At 38.1% G+C, this 18,646-nt stretch overlaps 1 protein-coding gene across 5 annotated transcripts in view; it reads left to right on the forward strand.

Annotated features, from left to right (window-relative positions):
- Window positions 1–18,646, forward strand: part of ZBTB44 (zinc finger and BTB domain containing 44) — an 84,801-nt gene that overhangs the window by 62,497 nt on the left and 3,658 nt on the right. For 4 of the 5 annotated variants that reach the window (XM_058544799.1, XM_058544802.1, XM_058544798.1 and 1 more), the window contains 3 exons: window positions 12,945–13,029; window positions 15,723–15,886; window positions 17,534–17,834. In XM_058544799.1, the coding sequence (XP_058400782.1) occupies window positions 12,945–13,029; window positions 15,723–15,886; window positions 17,534–17,834 (550 nt within the window). The remainder of the gene's footprint in view (window positions 1–12,944; window positions 13,030–15,722; window positions 15,887–17,533; window positions 17,835–18,646) is intronic. The other variant, XM_058544801.1, reaches the window with a different exon arrangement.

Below are 18,646 nucleotides of genomic sequence, written 5' to 3' on the forward strand. Positions count from 1 at the left end.
TATGAAATTCTAAAATAATAACTTGATTATCCATGAAAATTAATTCAAATAGGATTTTACCTGTTCTTTTAAGTTCCCTTCATTGCCAGTTGCCTAGGAAAAGGTTGTCAAATCTGACACCCTCAACTTAGGGCAAATAGAAGCAATAAATGCAGCAAATTTAAAAGAGAAAAAAAGACTGCTAAGTTTAGATTGAGTTTTGTTACTCAAAAAGAAGACCATCAATATCTGGTATAGTTTAAGGGAAAATTTTATAAGTGAGAAGGACTTTATGATATGGCTTCATTATTTATCTTGAAATATTCAGTTATTTGTATGCACCAAAGACAAATATAAATAGTTCTAGATAACTATTAGTTTACTATATTAACAAAGGAATTCAGTTTTTTCTATAGACTCTAAAATCTGCCATTAAATGAAAAGTGATTGCTCTGGGGTTTGGTTAAGATATTAAGAAATAATTTAGCAGTTTTCTCAGTAGCAGTAATGAATAGATAAACTTGTCGAGGTGTGAGCAGCTAGAATAATGATGGAATTGCCACGTTTATCATATGGAAAAGCTATATAGCATAATGGTTACAAGTTCAGGACTTGGAGTCAGACAAATCTAGATTCTGCTACCAGTTTCAGCCCTTTAATAGATGTGTGACTTTGAGCAAGTCACTTAACCTCACTGAGTTTCCAAAACCATAAAGTAAGGATCGTAATAGCTATCTATTAAGTATGTCAGTGCCCTCCAGGTTGGACAAATGGGATGGTAGTTTTACTATCTGAAAATCTCCTACAGTTACCTCAGGTACACAGGATAAGTTAGTGTGCAGCAGGCATGTGTAAACCCTATGTCCACATAAGTAGTAATATCGTAGTGGTGAGAATATTGGGAATGTAAGTATCATTCATTACAACAGAAGTGAGCCAATCTTGTGTCCTTTAAAATGAACACATTCCTTGAGCAGAGTTAAACAGTTCCTGTAAACCAGGCTGAAGTGTCTCTGAAGAGAACAAACTGACTCATAATCAGGATAGCCTCAGTATTGGTGTCTTTTTTTTTTCCCTCCCCAAAGCCCCAGTGCGTGGTTTTGTATCCTAGTTGTAAGTCTTTCTAGTTCTTCTATGTGAGCTGCTGTCACTCACAGCATGGCAACTGACAGACAAGTGGTGTGGTTCCACTACTGGGAACTGAACCTGGGCTGCCGAAGCTGAGCGCGCTGAACTTCCAACCACTAGGCCGTCGGGGCTGGCTCTATTAGTGTCTTTCTTTCTTTTTTTTTTTTTTTTTTAAGAAGCTACCTCTTTTTTTTTTTTTCACTTTATTTATTTTTGCCCCCAAAGCCCCAGTAGATAGCTGTATGTTATAGTTGCACATCCTTCTAGTTGCTGTATGTGGTACTTGGCCTCAGCATGGCCTGAGAAGCGGTGCGTCGGTGCGCACCCGGGATCTGAACCCAGGCCGCCAGCAGCGGAGCGCGCGCACTTAACCGCTAAGCCACGAGGCCGGCCCTATTAGTGTCTTTCTGATTGAATAGGCCTTGCTGATAGGATTGTAATGACTTCAGCAGAAGCATTTTGATGATGTGAGGTCAAGGTCCTTTTTTTTTTTTTTTTTTTTTTTACCAAGGCTGAGGGCTGAGATATGTTATGATGAGGGACCTATAAAAGGTAATCTACTTCTAAAGTGTGTAAAGGAAAAGATAGTAAATTTTTGTCAGCCAGCTCAGATGGAGGATAATAGATCCTGTGATCTGTTAAATTCAGAGTAGTAGCTACGGTCTGGAAAAAAACGTAGAAGAGTTTTGTTTTTCCTAAGTGGCAGAAGGAGATCTTAGAGAGTCTAAAACAATAGGATGAAGATGAGAGATCATATTAATTGTAATAGGCAAAATTAGCGTGATTAGTGGTAAAGTAAAGGGACAGAAATGAGTGCTGAAGCATCAGAAAACCAATGTGATTTCGTCATCTTGGGTAGGAGCTGTCCACTTTTGATGTCAGTATCTTCTGGAGAATCCCTCAGAAGAAATGGATGTGCAGTAGTCAGAAGATTGTGATGTATGTCTTTTAAGTTGGGAAACATGAATCCAGTGAACACCACCTTGAAGTTTTACTGCTGAGTCAGTTGTTAACACTATCTGGTCAGTTCCTTTCCATTAATATGCAATGGTAAGTTTTCTTTGGTGGCATGTTTTCCAGAAGACCAAAACTCCAGATTTTAGATCATTCAGAAGCTGCTTTGGTGAATATTTTCAAAATGCAGCTAATAACCTGTTTGTGATAAATCTGGAGGATTATATGAATCTCTTGTAGTATTCAATCATATCAGCTGGTAATAGGGTAGAACTTAAAATTTAAACTAAGATCCCCACTTTTAAAAGGCAGCCCATTATTAGCTCATAAGGAGTTAACTTCTGGGTCCTAGAAAGGATTTATGTTATTGCCATCAAGGCCTTTAGCAGTACTTGAGGCTGAGGAAATTTGAGGGTTTTTAAGCACCTTGATTATTATACTTTTAGAATTCCATTTGTTGTTCTCTTCGTTTTTCTTGAAGTTTGTGGATGACAAGGACAGCGTAGAGTCTGTTAAGGATAAGATAGAGTAAATAGATAAGTAGAGTAAAAGATAAAGCTTACAGAGTCCTTTAATAACAATATTAGAGTATTAGTATAATGTGGTCCTGTTAATAAATAAATTGGGATTTCCCTAGTCAGGAATACAGAATCGAAGAATTTTTTTTCCACAATTACAGCACAGCTCCTTAGCATGAGAAAGCCTCAGTCCACCCTAAAAGTAAACAATAATCAAACAAACTCATAGCTCATTTGGAGGTGTACTTCAGTGCTTGCTTTCTGTCCTTGTCTTACCAAGATTATGTCATTGACAGGAAGGCCACACATTGGGAAGATCCATGGCAGTACCTCTTAAAGTCCCCACTCCAACATTAGTACAGTGTTGATGCATCTCAAATGAATGATCTTGCTCGTGTCAGAAGCTACCCCCCAAATTGGCCATTTGCAAATTGGCAAATGGCCAAATTGTCCTTGGTGAAATTGAGTCACTTAAGAGATAAGTGTATTAGTTAGTGTTACAGTAAGAAAACATGAAGGAAGAGCCCACCCTTATGGCCTAGTGGTTAAAGTTCAGCGCTCTCACTGCTTCGGCGGCCAGGTTCAATTCCCAGTCGTGGAACCACCCCATCCATCTGTCAGTAGCCATGCTGTGGCAGTGGCTCACATGGAAGAACTAGAAGGACTTACAACTAGGATACACAGCCATGCACTGGGGCTTTGGGGAGGGAAAAAAAAAAGAGGAAGATTGGCAACAGATGTTAGCTTAGGGCAAATCCTTCCCTGCCAAAAAGAAAGAAAGAAAAAGAAAATATGAAGGAAGCAAATGTTTGGCCTGAAAGAGGCGTAACTTTAGATTGAGACAAGCCACGAAAACTGCAACAGTCCATAAGAATACTGTGTGTGTAATTTTATTTCCAGGGCTTGGCTAGAGGCCAGTTGTCATCAGTCAGGTAACAGACGAAAGCTCCTGATTCTGGGCCTGTGAAACTAAGTAAAGCAGTTCTTAGGGACACAAGGACGAAATTGACAAAGTCCCTATAAGGTTTTTTTAAAACATCTTCATTGAAATACAACTTATATATCATAAAATTCACCCATTTAAAGTGTATACTTCAGTGGTTTTTAGTATATTCGCAACCATCCGCATAATCTAAGTTTATACCATTTTCATCACCCCAAAAAGAACACTTGTACCCTTTAGCAGTGACTCCCTGTTCCCTCCTAGTCTCAGCCCTAGCCCTGGGCAACCACTAATGTACTGTCCCTATAGATTTGCCTATTCTGGATATTTCATGTAAAGGGGATCATGCAATATGTGGTCTTTCTGACTGGCTTCTGTCACTTTCCATAATATTTTCAACGTTTATCTATGTCATACCTTGTAAAATTTTGAAATATTTTTGCCAGTCAGAGATCTTCTGAACTCAGCCTCTAGGGTCAGTTCAGATGACCATACTCTCATTATAGTCTGTCTAGTCCTCTTGTATACAAGAGTCAGCACACTAGACAGACAGATCATAGGAGCAGGTGTTAGAAGGCTAGAAAACAGTTTCACCAGGGAACAATGACAAATCTCATTGGATAACCAAAGTATTCCCAAAAGACCTTTTTCTAGGAAAACTAACCTAACACTGAGGGGCTTCAGTGAAATATTTGAGCCCAATTCAGCATGAACTTACCTCCCAACCAAGGGCAGGTTGCACCTCAAAAGGGATTTTAGATGTATACTCTTATCAGGGTTGCCAGTGCAAGGAAAAGAACTTCAGCTGAATCTCAGTGGTCCTCCATTTTTGCCAACGCCCTGTTCCCAGAGACCACCAGGAGCATACCTATAATTAAACAAGTTGAGTTCATTGCTTGTTTGCAACATGGGAGATCATACACCATGGGGTCTTTAGGGCTTCTCAGTAAGAGGGTATTAGGACTTAGGAGAGGATTTGGGCTTGTGTTAGAGGGAATTCAAGGAAATGTGGTTTGCTTAAGACTGATGATGTCAGAAAGCAGAGATAATGTGATTGAGTATCTTAACAAATATCTAGGGATGAAGACTGAAGTGACCCTAAAGCAGCAGTGATTTACATTACCTAGAGAGGGGGATATTTGGTATTTTTGTGGTTGTGCAGTGACCTTGTTTTTGTAAGTGCTTTTAAACAAAGCTATGTGTTTTGTCCCAGACCAGTGTGACCTGATGTTGGTATTCTGTGAGATTGTTTATGTCCAACAGGAAAACACCAGGGCCTAGCTGTGAACACCAGGCCCGCTCCTACACGTCAGTGTCAGGCCAGTTCCTAAATGGTAGGGGCTGCTTTTCTTTTAAGTATGAAATGAGATGCTGTATTTAAAACCTTTAGAACAGTGGCTGGCACGTGCTAAATGCTCAGTAGTAGATGGCTACTATAATTATTTTTCACCACCAGAAGGGTTTTTGTGTTTTGAGGACTTAAACAATGGTTAGCAGCAGAAAACAGGAGTCAGTTTGATGCAACAGAAGCTATCCTACAGCACTCCTTATTGGTGGAAGAGAGTAGACTCTCTTGATAAGATAGCCCTTACCATAAAAAGCTGATTGTCTCTAAATATCAGCTTTGCTGTTTTCATAAGGTGAGAGAGTTCTGTTTTGAATTCTTAGCCCACATTACCACTGAGAGCAGAATCCCTATAGTGTAGAAAGGAAACTTCATTTTGATAATTTAAGAAACATCACTGTCACCTCAGAAAATTAATATTGCTTGTATATCTTGCTATTAAATCAGTTCAATTAAAATTGCAATTCATATGATTACTTGTGTTATCATTGGCAAAAACCATCATCTCAGGAAAAAGACTTTAGAATTTATTTTTGCTGATAGTTACATAAGTGATACAACACTATGTTATAATGTCCACAGTATGGATAGAATTCTAAAATTTAACTCTTAATTTAGCTTGGAGTGGTTTTTATTTTTAGCTTTTGGTGCAGTTAAAATAGCCATGAACAAGAGGAGAGTGCCCTTTACTTTACCTTCCATGCTCACTATCCATCAAATTAGGGATCTAGAGACCAAGGATTATATGATATTTTAGAATGTGGAAATGGATTTGTTTTAAGAGGGACCATATACTAGATGTTTCTTGTACTCCGTTTTAGTTCTTTTTGACCAGCTTTTGATTAAGTCTGCTTTAATTATTTTATATCTGGGTTTTTTTTTTAAATCATGATTTTTATTTATTTTGTTTTATTATTATTATTATTTTTTTTTTTGGTGAGGAAAATCAGCCCTGAGCTAACATCCGATGCCAATCCTCCTCTTTTTGCTGAGGAAGATTGGCCCTGGGCTAACATCCATGCCCATCTTCCTCTACTTTATATGGGACGCTGCCACAACATGGTTTGACAAGCGGTGCATCCGTGCGCATCCGGGATCCGAACCTGTGAACTCCGGGCCGCCGCAGTGGAGCGCACGCACTTAACCACTGCACCAGCGGGCCAGCCCCAATATATCAGGTTTTTTTAATTGAAGTACAGTTAACATACAGTATTATGTTAGTTTCAGATGTAAGACATAGTGATTTGACATTTATATACATTACAAAATGATCACCACGAAAAGTCTAGTAACCCTCTGTCACCATACAAAGTTATTAGAATATTATTGACTTTATTCCCTATGCTGTATATTACATTCCCATGACTTATTTATTTTATAACTGGAAGTTTGTACCTCTTAATCCTCTTCACCTATTTCGCCCAGCCCACACTCACCTCCCCTCTGGTGACCACCAGTTTATTCTCTGTATCTGTCAGTCTGTTTCTGTTTGGTTTGTTCATTTGTTTTTTTTAGATTCCACATGTAAGTGAAGTCGTACAGTATTTGTCTTTCTCTGTCTGACTTACTTCACTTAGCATAATGCTGTCTAGGTCAGGTCCATCTGTGTTAATGCAATTGGGGAGATTTCTGTCTTTTTTATGGCTCGGTAATATTCCATTGTGTGTGTATATACATATATATATATACACACTACGTCTTTATTGATTCATCTGTTAGTGGACACATGTTGCTTCCATATCTTGGCTGTTGTAAATAATGCTGCAGTGAACATAGGAGTGCATATGTCTTTTCGAGTTAGTGTTTTTTGTTTTCTTTGGGTAGATACTGGGAAGTGGAATTGCTGGCTTATATGGTAGTTCTTTTTTTTTTTTTTTTTTTTTGTGAGGGAGATCAGCCCTGAGCTAACATCCGTGCTAATCCTCCTCTTTTTGCTGAGGAAGACCGTCTCTGAGCTAACATCTATTGCCAATCCTCCTCCTTTTTTTCCTTCCCCAAAGCCCCAGTAGATAGTTGTACATCATAGTTGCACATCCTTCTAGTTGCTGTATGTGGGACGCTGCCTCAGCATGGCCGGAGAAGCGGTACGTCGGTGCGCACCCGGGATCCAAACCCGGGCCTCCAGTAGTGGAGCATGTGCACTTAACTGCTACTAAGCCACCGGGCCAGCCCGGTAGTTCTATTTTTAATTTTTTGAGGAACCTCCATAGTATTTTCTATAGTGGCTGCACCAATTTACATTCCTACCAACAGTGCACAAGGGTTCCCTTTTCTCCACATCCTCGCCAACACTTTTTATTTGCTGTCTTTTTAAACAAATTCTTGATAATACTAGAATCAATCAGAAGCAGAGTGGTTTTTATTTCCACCACAGCAAGACCCCACCCCCTCCTAGAAGTAGTATAGCTTGCCTGATGGTGAGGAGCAAATGTCAGTGAAATCAGTCTTCCTGGCCTGCCCTAATCACACCTCCAGGCCTTTTTTGCAAGTCTTTGCCTATAAGTTTTAATATGGCTTGCGTTCTGAATAAGTGCAGAATACTGCTATAAAGTAGATTTTTTTGTGTGTCCATAGTGACCAGGTCCAAATATTGGGACTTTTTCAGTTTTTATCCTAGGACAGATTGAAATGTTAGTGTTTATTTCCCTTTCTTTAAGGAAAAAAGGGAGAATGGGTAGATATTGACAAGTGAACAATTCTTTCTTAAACAAAATGCAGCATTATCTGGTCTCACAGCCCACGTATAGATTAAAAACAAAGCAGAAGGATCAGGAGTAAGTTGGATAAATAGGCATAGGGGACAAGCATAAATGTCTTTTGATAGTAAGGGAAGGAGAAAAAGAAAAGGCATATACAGAAATGCTAAATATACACCAGAAAGGGTGAGATGAGGGACCAGGAAGAATGAGGGTGCAATTGGAGGTGAATATAAACAAACATATTCCTGTCTCCTTTCAAAAACCTCTGTAAGTCTATTAGAACATACTATAATAATTGGCGTTCTTGATGATGCCATGAGTCATCAAGAAACAAGAAAAAAATTAATATTTCTTAGTTAAGAAATTAAGGCAAAATGTAACCTTGTCACAAATTTTCTAGCACAAATGATTTAATAAAATGAGTTCGGATGCCTTAAAAGGGATTAGGTTAGTTTTTGGAAAATTTTACTTAAGTGGAAAATACATTCGTTTCCTAATAATGTCGGCTAATTCAAGTGTTCCAAAGGGGAAAACTGAAGTATTGGATACTAAATTTTCGTCAGGAGGAAATTTCATCCTATGGGTCTATTAACATGATATTTATTAAATGTTCAGGTGTATATGGTGTTGTAAAAACTGTTAGAATTAGTACATTTTAGCTTTTAATAAAATATTGCAGCCAAAAGCTTGCTTGCTATTAACAACTTAAGTGGCTCAGATTTGTTCATTTGATGCAGCACAGCTGATTTGCATATGGTAAAGACATTGGCAAAGTTCAGTACCTAATGAGAATAGGCTAGATTGTTTGGCTCTACCTGCCTGCTAAAACAACAGTACGATTTGTAAAAAGCCACCTTAAAAGTATTTGAAAAGATGGTCAGGGAACTGCCATGTTAAATTTAGGGGGGAAGCTTCACACAGAGAGGTAAGTAGATACCAGAGCACTAAAACCACTTTTTCCCTAAGACGTTTTCTGAAACACAAATAAGCTTTGGGTTCATCAGGTCAAAGAGCAAGGGAAACGCAAGTCAAGGCCCAGAGCATGTGAAAGTTATGAAGGCTTAGAGAAGTTGGTCCACACGTTAAGTGGGGCCCTCAAAGGACTATACCACCAGAACTAAACCTGCTCCCCTTCCTCCAGACTCCAGCTGTAGAAACAGCTGCCTTGGCAGGGAGCAGACTAGAAGATGAAAAGGAAAAAGGGGAAAAAACACATCCCTGAGAAGTTGTGCGTACCGACCAACCCTCTTGCAGATTTACATCCTGATTATTCCTTGCACAGTAGGCCAAGGAGTCTCAAACAGTGAATATGGTTTAGGTAATGCCCTCCAGGAACCTAGCAGAAACAAACATAAAGCTTCTTTGGAAGAGGGCATATTCATCCTAACCTCAGCAAAACAATACCCTACAAATCATTTTCAAGGGCAATAACCACTGTCAGAAACAACTAGGGCACACAAGGAAACACAGCAGAGAGAGAACCAACAGGGGGGATAAAAAACAGCAGAAATAAATTGGTATAACCAATTGGCATAGTTTTCACACACAGATATAAAACAAATATGCTTACTGTGATTAATGAAATAAGCTTGAACAATAATTGCAGAGAGTAGTCAAGTGTAAAAAGTGATGTAGCAGATTTGAGGAAAAAACAAATAGGACTTCTAAAAAAGAGAAAAATAACCAAAATTTAAAAACTCAGTCAACATTTTGGCAGCAGATAGGACTTAGCAGAAGAGAGAATTGATGAATCAGAAGATAATTTAGAAGAAATCACCTGAATGCTGCACAGAGAGAGACCATATTAGTTAGGATTCTCCTGAGAAATGGAATCAATAGGATATCTATACACAGAGATTTATTAGAAGGGAATCACTCACACAATTATGGAGGTTAAGAAGTTCCACAATCTGCCATCTGCCAGCTGGAGGCCTAGGAAAGCGGTGGGTGGTAGTTCAGTCCAAACCTGAAGGCCTGAGAACTTGGGGAGCTGATGGTATAAGGCCAAGTCCAAAGGCCCGAGAATTGGGAGCACTGATGTCCAAGGGCGGGAGAAGATGGATTCCCAGCTCAAACAGAGAGAGTAAATTCGCCTTTCTTCCACCTTTTTATTCTATTCCGGCCTTCAACGGAGTGGGTGATACCCACCTGCATTGGTGAGGATGATCTTCTTTACTCTTTACTCAGTCTACCGATTCAAATGCTAATCTCTTCCTCACAGAAACACCCTCACAGACACACTCAGAAATAATGGGCATCCTTTAGCCCAGCCAAGTTGACACACAAAATTAACCATTACAGAGACAGGTAGAGACTACAGTGGAGAAAAGGATAAGGGTTATGGAGGATACAAACATAGGTTTTGGTGGAAGTCCTAAAAGGAGAAGAGCAAATGGCCGAGAATTTTCCAGAATTGAGGAAAGACACCAGTCTATAGATTAGAGGCCAGCAAATCCCAAATAGGAATAATAAAAAGAAACACAAACCTAGACACATTATAAAGAAAACTCAGGGGGAAAAAATTACATTACTTTCAGAAGTATATCTGACATTTTAATAACATCAGAAACCAGTAGAATGATATCCTCAATGTTCTGAAAGAAAATAACTGCCAATCTACATATCCACACACAATGAAAATATCTTTCAAGAATGAAGGTGAAATAAAGGCATTTTCAGAGAAACAAAAACATGATACATCATTGCTAAAGAAAATTCTTAAAATTGGACTTCAGGCAGAAGTAAAGTGAGCACAGATGGAAGGTCTAATATATAAGAAGGAATGAACAAGAAAGGTAAATATGTGAACAAATGTAAATGAACACTGTATAAAAGATGAGTGTCTTGTAGGGCTTTATCAAAACAAAGAAGTAAAATATCAGACAATAATAATCTGTAAGTTGCAGAATGAGAGTGTGGGAAATGGAGTTCAAGTGCTCTAAGATCCTTATATTATCCAGGAGGAAGTAATGGTTTTGTTTTACTTTAGACTTGGATAAGGTAAGTATGTATCTAATTTCTAAAGTAAACAGTAAAAAAGAATAGGAAAAGATCATGTAATTTCCAAACTAATAGGGAGGTGGGAGGAGAATGGAATGATTGTTATCACTTATATTCAACAAGCTGATTGTAAAATGTATAGAGAAATGCAAAGGGCCAAGAATAGCTAAGATGTTCAGGAAGCAAATGAACAAGGTGTGAGGACTTGCTCTACCTGATATCAAGATCATAAAGCTGTGGTAACTAAAGATTGGCATTAATCCAAGAACAGACAGCCAGATGGAACCAGTAGAGAACCTGCAAACAAACCCACGCCTTGATGTACACTTGATATGACAGAGGTGGCACTGCAGAGGAGAGAAGAAAAGACAGACTTTCAATAATTGTGTTCAGTCACAAAATCAACTCCAAGTAGATTAAAGAAACGGCCTAAATGTCAAAGGCAAAACATAAATCTTCCTACAAGATAATTTGAGGTGGAGAAAGATTTGTTAAAACAAGACCAAAAAGCCATAATCATAAAGGAAAGGATTAATAAATTCAATTAAATTAAAATTAAAACTTTTGGTCATCAAAAGAAACCATTAAGAGAGTAAAAAGACAAGCCATGGAAGAGGGAAAAATATTTGTAACATGTATCACTGACAAAGGGCTTGTATCCAAAATATGAAAAGAGGGGCCGGCCCAGTGGGCTAGTGGTTAGAGGTTAAGTTCATGTGCTCTGCTTTGGCAGCCTGGGGTTTGCAGGTTCGGATCCCGGGCGTGGACGTATGCACTGCTCATCAAGCCATACTGTGGCGGTGTCCCACATACAAAGTAGAGGAAGATGGGCACGGATGTTAGCCCAGGGCCAATCTTCCTCAGCAAAAAAGAGGAGAATTGGCAACAGATGTTAGCTCAGGGCTAATCGTCCTCACACACACACACACACACACACACACACACACACACAAATAAATATTCAAAATATGAAAAGAACTCATAGTAGAAAGCAGATAACTCAATAACAAGACTTAAACTGGCATTTCACAACAGAGGGCATTCAATAAATAATGAAAAGATGCTCAATCTCGTTAGTAATAAGGGAAATGAAACTCAAACCACAATGAAATATTGCTACACACCCACCATATTGGTAAAATTTTAAAAATCCAACAATACCAAGTGTTGGTGAGGCTGTGGAGCAACATAACTCATACATTGCGGGTAGTAATGTGAATTTAGTACAATCAGCTTGGAAAAGAGTTTAGCATTTTCTAATAAAGTCAAAGATACACATATACTATGACTCAGCAATTCTAAGTATAGATACCCTAGAAAAAAGCATGCATGTATGCGTTAATTGTACAAGAATATTCACAGCAGCATTCTTTATAAAAGCCTGAAACTGTTCATCAAGAGTAAAATGGATAGATCATGAATATTACGCAACAATACTTAAACTTCGCTCACATGAAGCAACATAGATGAGTCCACAATATTGAAGGAAAGAAGGAAGACACAAGAATACATACACGGTGATTCAACTTATATAAAGTTTACAACCAGAGAACACTAAACCGTATTGTTTATGGTCAGCGTACAGACTTTTCCTTAAAGGGCATGTATAATAGTAAATATTTTAGACTTAACTGCCACATGGTCTCTGTCACAACCACAACTACTCCACTTTGCCACTGTAGTGTGACAGCAGCCCTAGATGGTATGTGGCTGTGTTCCAGCAAGAACCAATCCCTAGTTTATGGGTATATGTATTTGAGATAAAATTACTTTTAAAGGGAGGGTAAGGGAAAAAAAGGAAGGAAATGATAACCATGAATGACAGGAGAATGGGTACCTCTTGGAAGGAGAGGTTTGTGATCAGGGAAGAGTAAATGGAGCCTTCTAGAATGCTGGCAGTGTTTTAGTAGGACTTGTGTGGAGGTTGCACATGTGTTCACTTTATAGCTATCTTTTTAATTTTACGTAAAATTAAATATTATCTATACAGTAAGTTAATTGTATGTCACAAATAAATTTTGAAAAATAAAAATTGTCACTGCTTCCTTAAATGGTTGTTATATGTTTAATTTTATGTGGATTTTTGTTTAGTTTACGTTTGAATTGCTCTGCTTGTTTCTGAAATTTATATCAAAGAAATACTCCTAAAGGAATTCAAATAGTAATATAAGGCTGTTGTCTTACATATGATTCCTTTTTAAATCACATAAACATTCAATTAAAGTAAAAGTAAAATAGAATACTACTACTTTTGATTAGTAATTCAGTAATTAGATAATCTGTGTTTAGAGGCTTGGAAATACAGCTTGCAACTTATATCTCGGCTTATTTGTACTAAAGTATTAACAGCTGTCCTCTTCTCTTTCTTTTATTCACAGGCTCAGTAGATGAAGGCGTCACCGAAGGGTTACCTACACTTCAAAGCACTTCTAGCACTAATCCTCATGCGGATGATGATGATCGGTTAGTATTAACGTAAGATGTAGTTTTCCTTGTAAGGGCTGTGCTTGCAACTCTAAATTCAAGCATTTTACCTGGGAATTATATAAGAAGTTTATTGGGACCTTACTTTAGTATATTTTTTCGGAGTAATGAGATAGCATCATCACATCATAAATTAGACCACATACAATGTTTATTGGCATTTCCAAAACTACCCAGTCCATCACTTTAATAGTGTCTGTATCAGGGGTTGACAAACTGCACTGCAGGCCAGTTCCAGTTCACTACCTTTATTTGTAAATTAAGTTTTATTGGAACACAGCCGTGCTCACATGTTTACGTATTGCCTGTGGATGGCAGAGCTGAGTGGTTGAATCAGAGATCATGTGGTGTGCAAAGCCAAAAATATTTACTGTCTGATCTGCTACAGAAAAAGTTTGCCAAACCCTCATCTGTATACCCGTAATTCCCAAGTCATTATGGTCAGATTGACCCTTCCTGCTTGATACTTCCACATAGATGTATAAGGGGCATTTCAGACTACACATGGCCAAGACAGAATTTTAGACTTCTAACTCCCTTCAAAGCCTGTTCTTCCAGTCTTTCCCATCTCAGTAAACAGCATCATCATCCCCCCAATTTCTCGAGCAATATCTCTGGGAATTATTCTTGATCCTTCTTTCCCTTACCACTCTGCATTCCCCTTCCCCATATTTACTGCTTAAGCAAGTTCTGTCAACTCTACCTCCAAAACATACCCCTTATCAGTCTGCTTCCCCTCCATCTCTACTACAGTCACCCTAGCTCAGGTCACCACCATCTTTTGCCTTGACTACTGCAGTAGCCTTCAACTGCCCTCTGATTTCATTTTCCCGCTCCTCCAGTCATTCACCACATAGCAGCCAGAATGATCTTTTTTTTATTTTTTTAATTAAGTCAGATCATGTTGCTGTTTAAAGCAATAGATTCTTAAAATTCTCCAATAGATTCATACTTAAAATCTAAACTCCTTGCTATGCATTTTAAAGCCCTGAATGATATGACTTCTGCCTACCTCCCTTCAGACATTTCCTTCTTGCATACTACATTCTAGCCATATTGACCTTCTTTTAGTTCCTGGAGTATTCCATATTTGTTCCTGCTTTTGAGCCTTTCTGCCACTTAAGAGCCTTTATTCTGCCTGAAATGCTTTCTCTCCATTTTCACATCTTCCTTCTTGACCTTCAGATCACTGTCTAAATGTCAATTCTCAAAGAAACTTTTCCTGATCACCAGTCTAAAATAAAACAGCACTAGTTGGATCACCCTATTTTAAGTCTCTGTTCTGATAATTTTCTTGAGTATTTATTTTCTATCTCTGAACGTTGAATATAGACTCCACTGAATGAACTCCTCCTCATAGAGTGTCCAGGACAGACTTAAAAACTATGTTTGTTGAGGGGCCTGCCCGGTGGCGCAAGCAGTTAAGTGCGCATGCTCTGCTTTGGCAGCCTGGGGTTCGCAGTTTCAGATCCCGGGCACGCACTGATGCACTGCTCATCAAGCCATGCTGTGGCGGCGTCCCATATAAAGTAGAGGAAGATGGGCACGGATGTTAGTCCAGGGCCAATCTTCCTCAGCAAAAAGAGGAGGATTGGCATCGGATGTTAGCTCAGGGCCGATCTTCCTCACACACACACACAAAAAAACACACTATGTTTATTGAAAACTTGAAGGATTCAGAGAACTTAAACTTTATTGTTCTTGAATAGCTAAACCTGGTAGAGCAGGTTATGAACCAGAGTCATTTAAAAATAAGTTAATGAAGGTATAAACAAACAGAAATGTGCCTAGATTCCTTAATTTCAAACATTGATACTGTGCTAAATGTTGGGGATATAGAGATGAAATGTGTAGCTCTTGCCCTCAGAGAGATCAAACCAATTTGGGGGGAGGGAGAGAGGTTGAACACAGACTCGTAAACAGATAATTGTGAGTGATCTGCAGAGGGTTCTGTTGCTCTGCATAGGAGGCTACCTACCTAAGCCACTGATAAATCAAAGAAGGCTTCCAGGAGGAGGAGGTGACTTCTTAGCTACATTTCATAAAATGAGTAGGCATTATCTAGGCAAAGAAGGTAGCCGAGTTAAATGTGCAAAAGCATAGCATTGAGAGAGAACTATTAGGAACTCCTTGGTATAGGATATGTTTGGGGAGTATGACAAGAAATGAGGCAGTGAAGTACATAGAACCCAGATCACGAGGAGTCTTGTACGCCTTGCAAAGGGGTTTAGACTTTATTCTATAAAGATAACAGTGAACTGTTGCAGGATTTTAAACCGCAGGCTGATTTAATCAGAGAGATCACTGTGAAACCGTGAGAAGGATGGATTGGAAGGATGTGGGGCTAAACAGGGAGTTATTAATTCAGCCTTGTATTGATGAGGGCCTAAATTAAAGCAGTGGTAGGAAGGAAAGGGTTAGAGAGATTAAGGAGACCTGATGTAAAATCGTTTATATGTTCTGTGGCCATATGTCCTTTCTTAACTTAAGATGCTAGCCATTCTGGGCAGTAACATTATTTTTCGTACAGCTATATATGAAACTTGTAATATAACAGTTAAACTGTTGCAAGAAGTCTTTAAGTGTTTTTTCTTGTTTGTTTCAAGTTGTGCAGAAATGTTTATTCAACTTAAAAATCAGAGCCTGGTTGCCTTCTTTGATCTGTTTTTTAGATTGGAAAATGTTCAGTATCCCTATCAACTCTACATTGCTCCTTCTACCAGCAGTACAGAACGACCAAGTCCAAATGGTCCAGATAGACCTTTTCAGTGTCCAACTTGTGGGGTGCGATTCACCCGTATTCAGAACCTAAAACAGCACATGCTCATCCACTCAGGTAATGTCGTCTTTCCTATTGCTGCATAAATGAGTACTCTAAAACATTTTATTTTGGAATCCCAGTTAAAAATAGTAAACAGGTGTTTTTGAGTTTAAAAGAAAAAGTATCTCTGGGAAGTCAAATGCGAACAGCTAAGCCTAGATCTGTTGCTGAAATGGTGCAGTAGCAGAAAGCTATTTGCTTAGTACATTTGCCACTGGCATAAGTATTCTGATTAAAAATTAGAGGGGAGTGTGTGTGTAAAATATGGAAATTAAGAAGATATTGGCTATATTAGGTGTGTGTATATATGTGAGGTAGAAAAGCATGAATACAGATGGTAAAGCAATTGGGGTTAAAAGGGCATATATTGGTGGTCTTTCTACTATTCTTGTAACTTCTCTGTAAGTTTGAAATTATTTCTGAATAACAAGTACTTTTAAAAACTTAATAGCAATAAGTTAATTTTAATTCTGCAATCCTAAATTTCTCTGTGCCCTGATTAGTCAGCTTTGTAGTATTTTTTTTAGTATAAAAGAGATTTAGGGTAAATGATGTGTAAAACAGATTTGAAACTTAAGTTCAGTGATCACATAAAGACAACAAAATTCTTGCAGGTAAAACACTGACCTCTGATGAATAGGAAGTCTTTGCTACTGTTCTCAGCTGTAATCATCTCCCTTTCCTCTTCTGTAGATAGGTCTGAGAGTCCCTGTGCTACTAAACACCAGTTCCCTGCGACTTTGTTAAATCAACAGATTGTGTTTTAAAGGTTTTTAATTTTTTTTTTTACCAAAGCTATGATAATGAATTGGAGGAAACCAGTAATATACTTTATAATTCACATATTACTTTCTACATATTTTTTTCTATCACTACTACATTAAATACCCAAAAACCCAATCAATCCATAAAGTACTAATTCTATCATGATCATTAATTATGTTTAGAAATGTTAGTGTTTTCCTTGTTTCTTCTCATTTCTCTCTGAGATAGGGAATGAAGAATAGGTACTAATCATTTTCACATCTTTTTAATATAAACCTCACTGCTTTAATGAAATGAAATAATAAGTTTTTTGTTTTTTGTGAGGAAGATGGGCCCTGAGCTAACATCTCACAATCCTCCTCTTTTTGCCGAGGAAGACTGGCCCTGGGCTAACATCTTCCCTGCCCATCTTCCTCCACTTTATATGGGACACCGCCACAGCATGGCTTGCCAAGCGGTGCATTGGTGTGCGCCCAGGATCCGAACTGGCGAACCTCAGGCACCGCAGCAGATCGTGCGCACTTAACCGCTTGCGCCACCAGGCTGGCCCCCAATAAGTTTTGTTATATGGGGATTTGGGTTCTGTTTAAATACTGTGATTAATTGTGTTTTGAAGTCTGTAAAATAGATGATTTAGAAGAGTATTCAAAAATCAACTTATGTATATATAACCTAGTTTGCCCCTCCCCCTCATGCCTTTCTTTTTTTAAGGCACTAGTGACTTTTCAGATGTTCTGTACCTTTTCTGAGATTGAATTGGAATTCATTTTTGCTGGTGATTTTTATCTTTTCAAATTATCTATCGCTACAAAATTATAGTTCAGAAATGTGTGTAGTTTATGACCTTTTAGTTTATTTTGTTTTTAGATAATATTTTTTTTTTGCTTTATTTTACAGGAATTAAACCATTTCAGTGTGACCGCTGTGGGAAAAAGTTCACCAGGGCTTACTCGCTAAAGATGCATCGCCTAAAGCACGAAGGTAAACGCTGTTTCCGGTGCCAGATATGTAGTGCCACTTTCACTTCCTTCGGGGAATATAAACACCACATGAGGGTTTCCCGGCACATTATCCGCAAGCCTCGGATTTACGAGTGCAAAACATGTGGCGCCATGTTCACCAACTCTGGGAATTTAATCGTGCACCTGAGGAGTCTGAACCATGAAGCGTCAGAGCTAGCAAACTACTTCCAGAGCAGGTGAGGTGCACAACGAAAACCAAACCAGGAAAACTGCTTTCTAAACTCTCTTTTCCTGCTTTTAGGGCACCTGCTGTGTTTTTTATCAGGTTGCCAGCTAATCAATCACATTCGTTTTAAATTCCCACTATCCATACTCTGATTTCCTGATCTAATAAAATTTTGTTGAATCTTCTAAGTATATACAATTATAAATATTTTTATAATTGGTATTAGTAATCTTTTTCTACAGAAGTAGACTATTTATCCTCTTGTTTGTTTATTTTAATAATATAAGGTTAAATTAATTCTGTAGTGGATCTTAAATAGACCTTTTTGGAAAGTTTACCATACCAGATGATACTTAGTGATATTAGATTACTTCAGACTCTTTGGATATTAATAAAATTCTTGACCACTTCTCTCTCTCTTTTTTTTAATTCTATATAAAGAAATACACATTTACCAATAAGAGAGAAACTTCAGTAGCAACTATTATGGATATGATTATTTAGATCAAATGAGGTTTTCTTTTTTTCTTTCAGTTTAGAGCTCAATGCTTTTAATATTAGTGATTTGTAATAGAGTTACCTTTCTGATTTATAGGATATCCAGAGAAATCAGGTTCTAGTTCTAGCTCAGCCAGTAACTGCTATTATGATTGCACATGTCACTTTACAGATGAAGAAGCTTAAAACTTAGAGATAGATCAAATGTAAGCTTTAAAGATGATTTCTAAGGTCTCCTCTAGATAAAAAAATTCTCTTGTCTTTTTTTAATACTTGATCAGAATTGTACATGTGTAGGAATCCTTAGTTTCTTATAAAATGAAG

This window comes from Diceros bicornis, chromosome 7 (assembly GCF_020826845.1).
Source record: "Diceros bicornis minor isolate mBicDic1 chromosome 7, mDicBic1.mat.cur, whole genome shotgun sequence".
Classification (NCBI taxonomy): domain Eukaryota; kingdom Metazoa; phylum Chordata; class Mammalia; order Perissodactyla; family Rhinocerotidae; genus Diceros; species Diceros bicornis.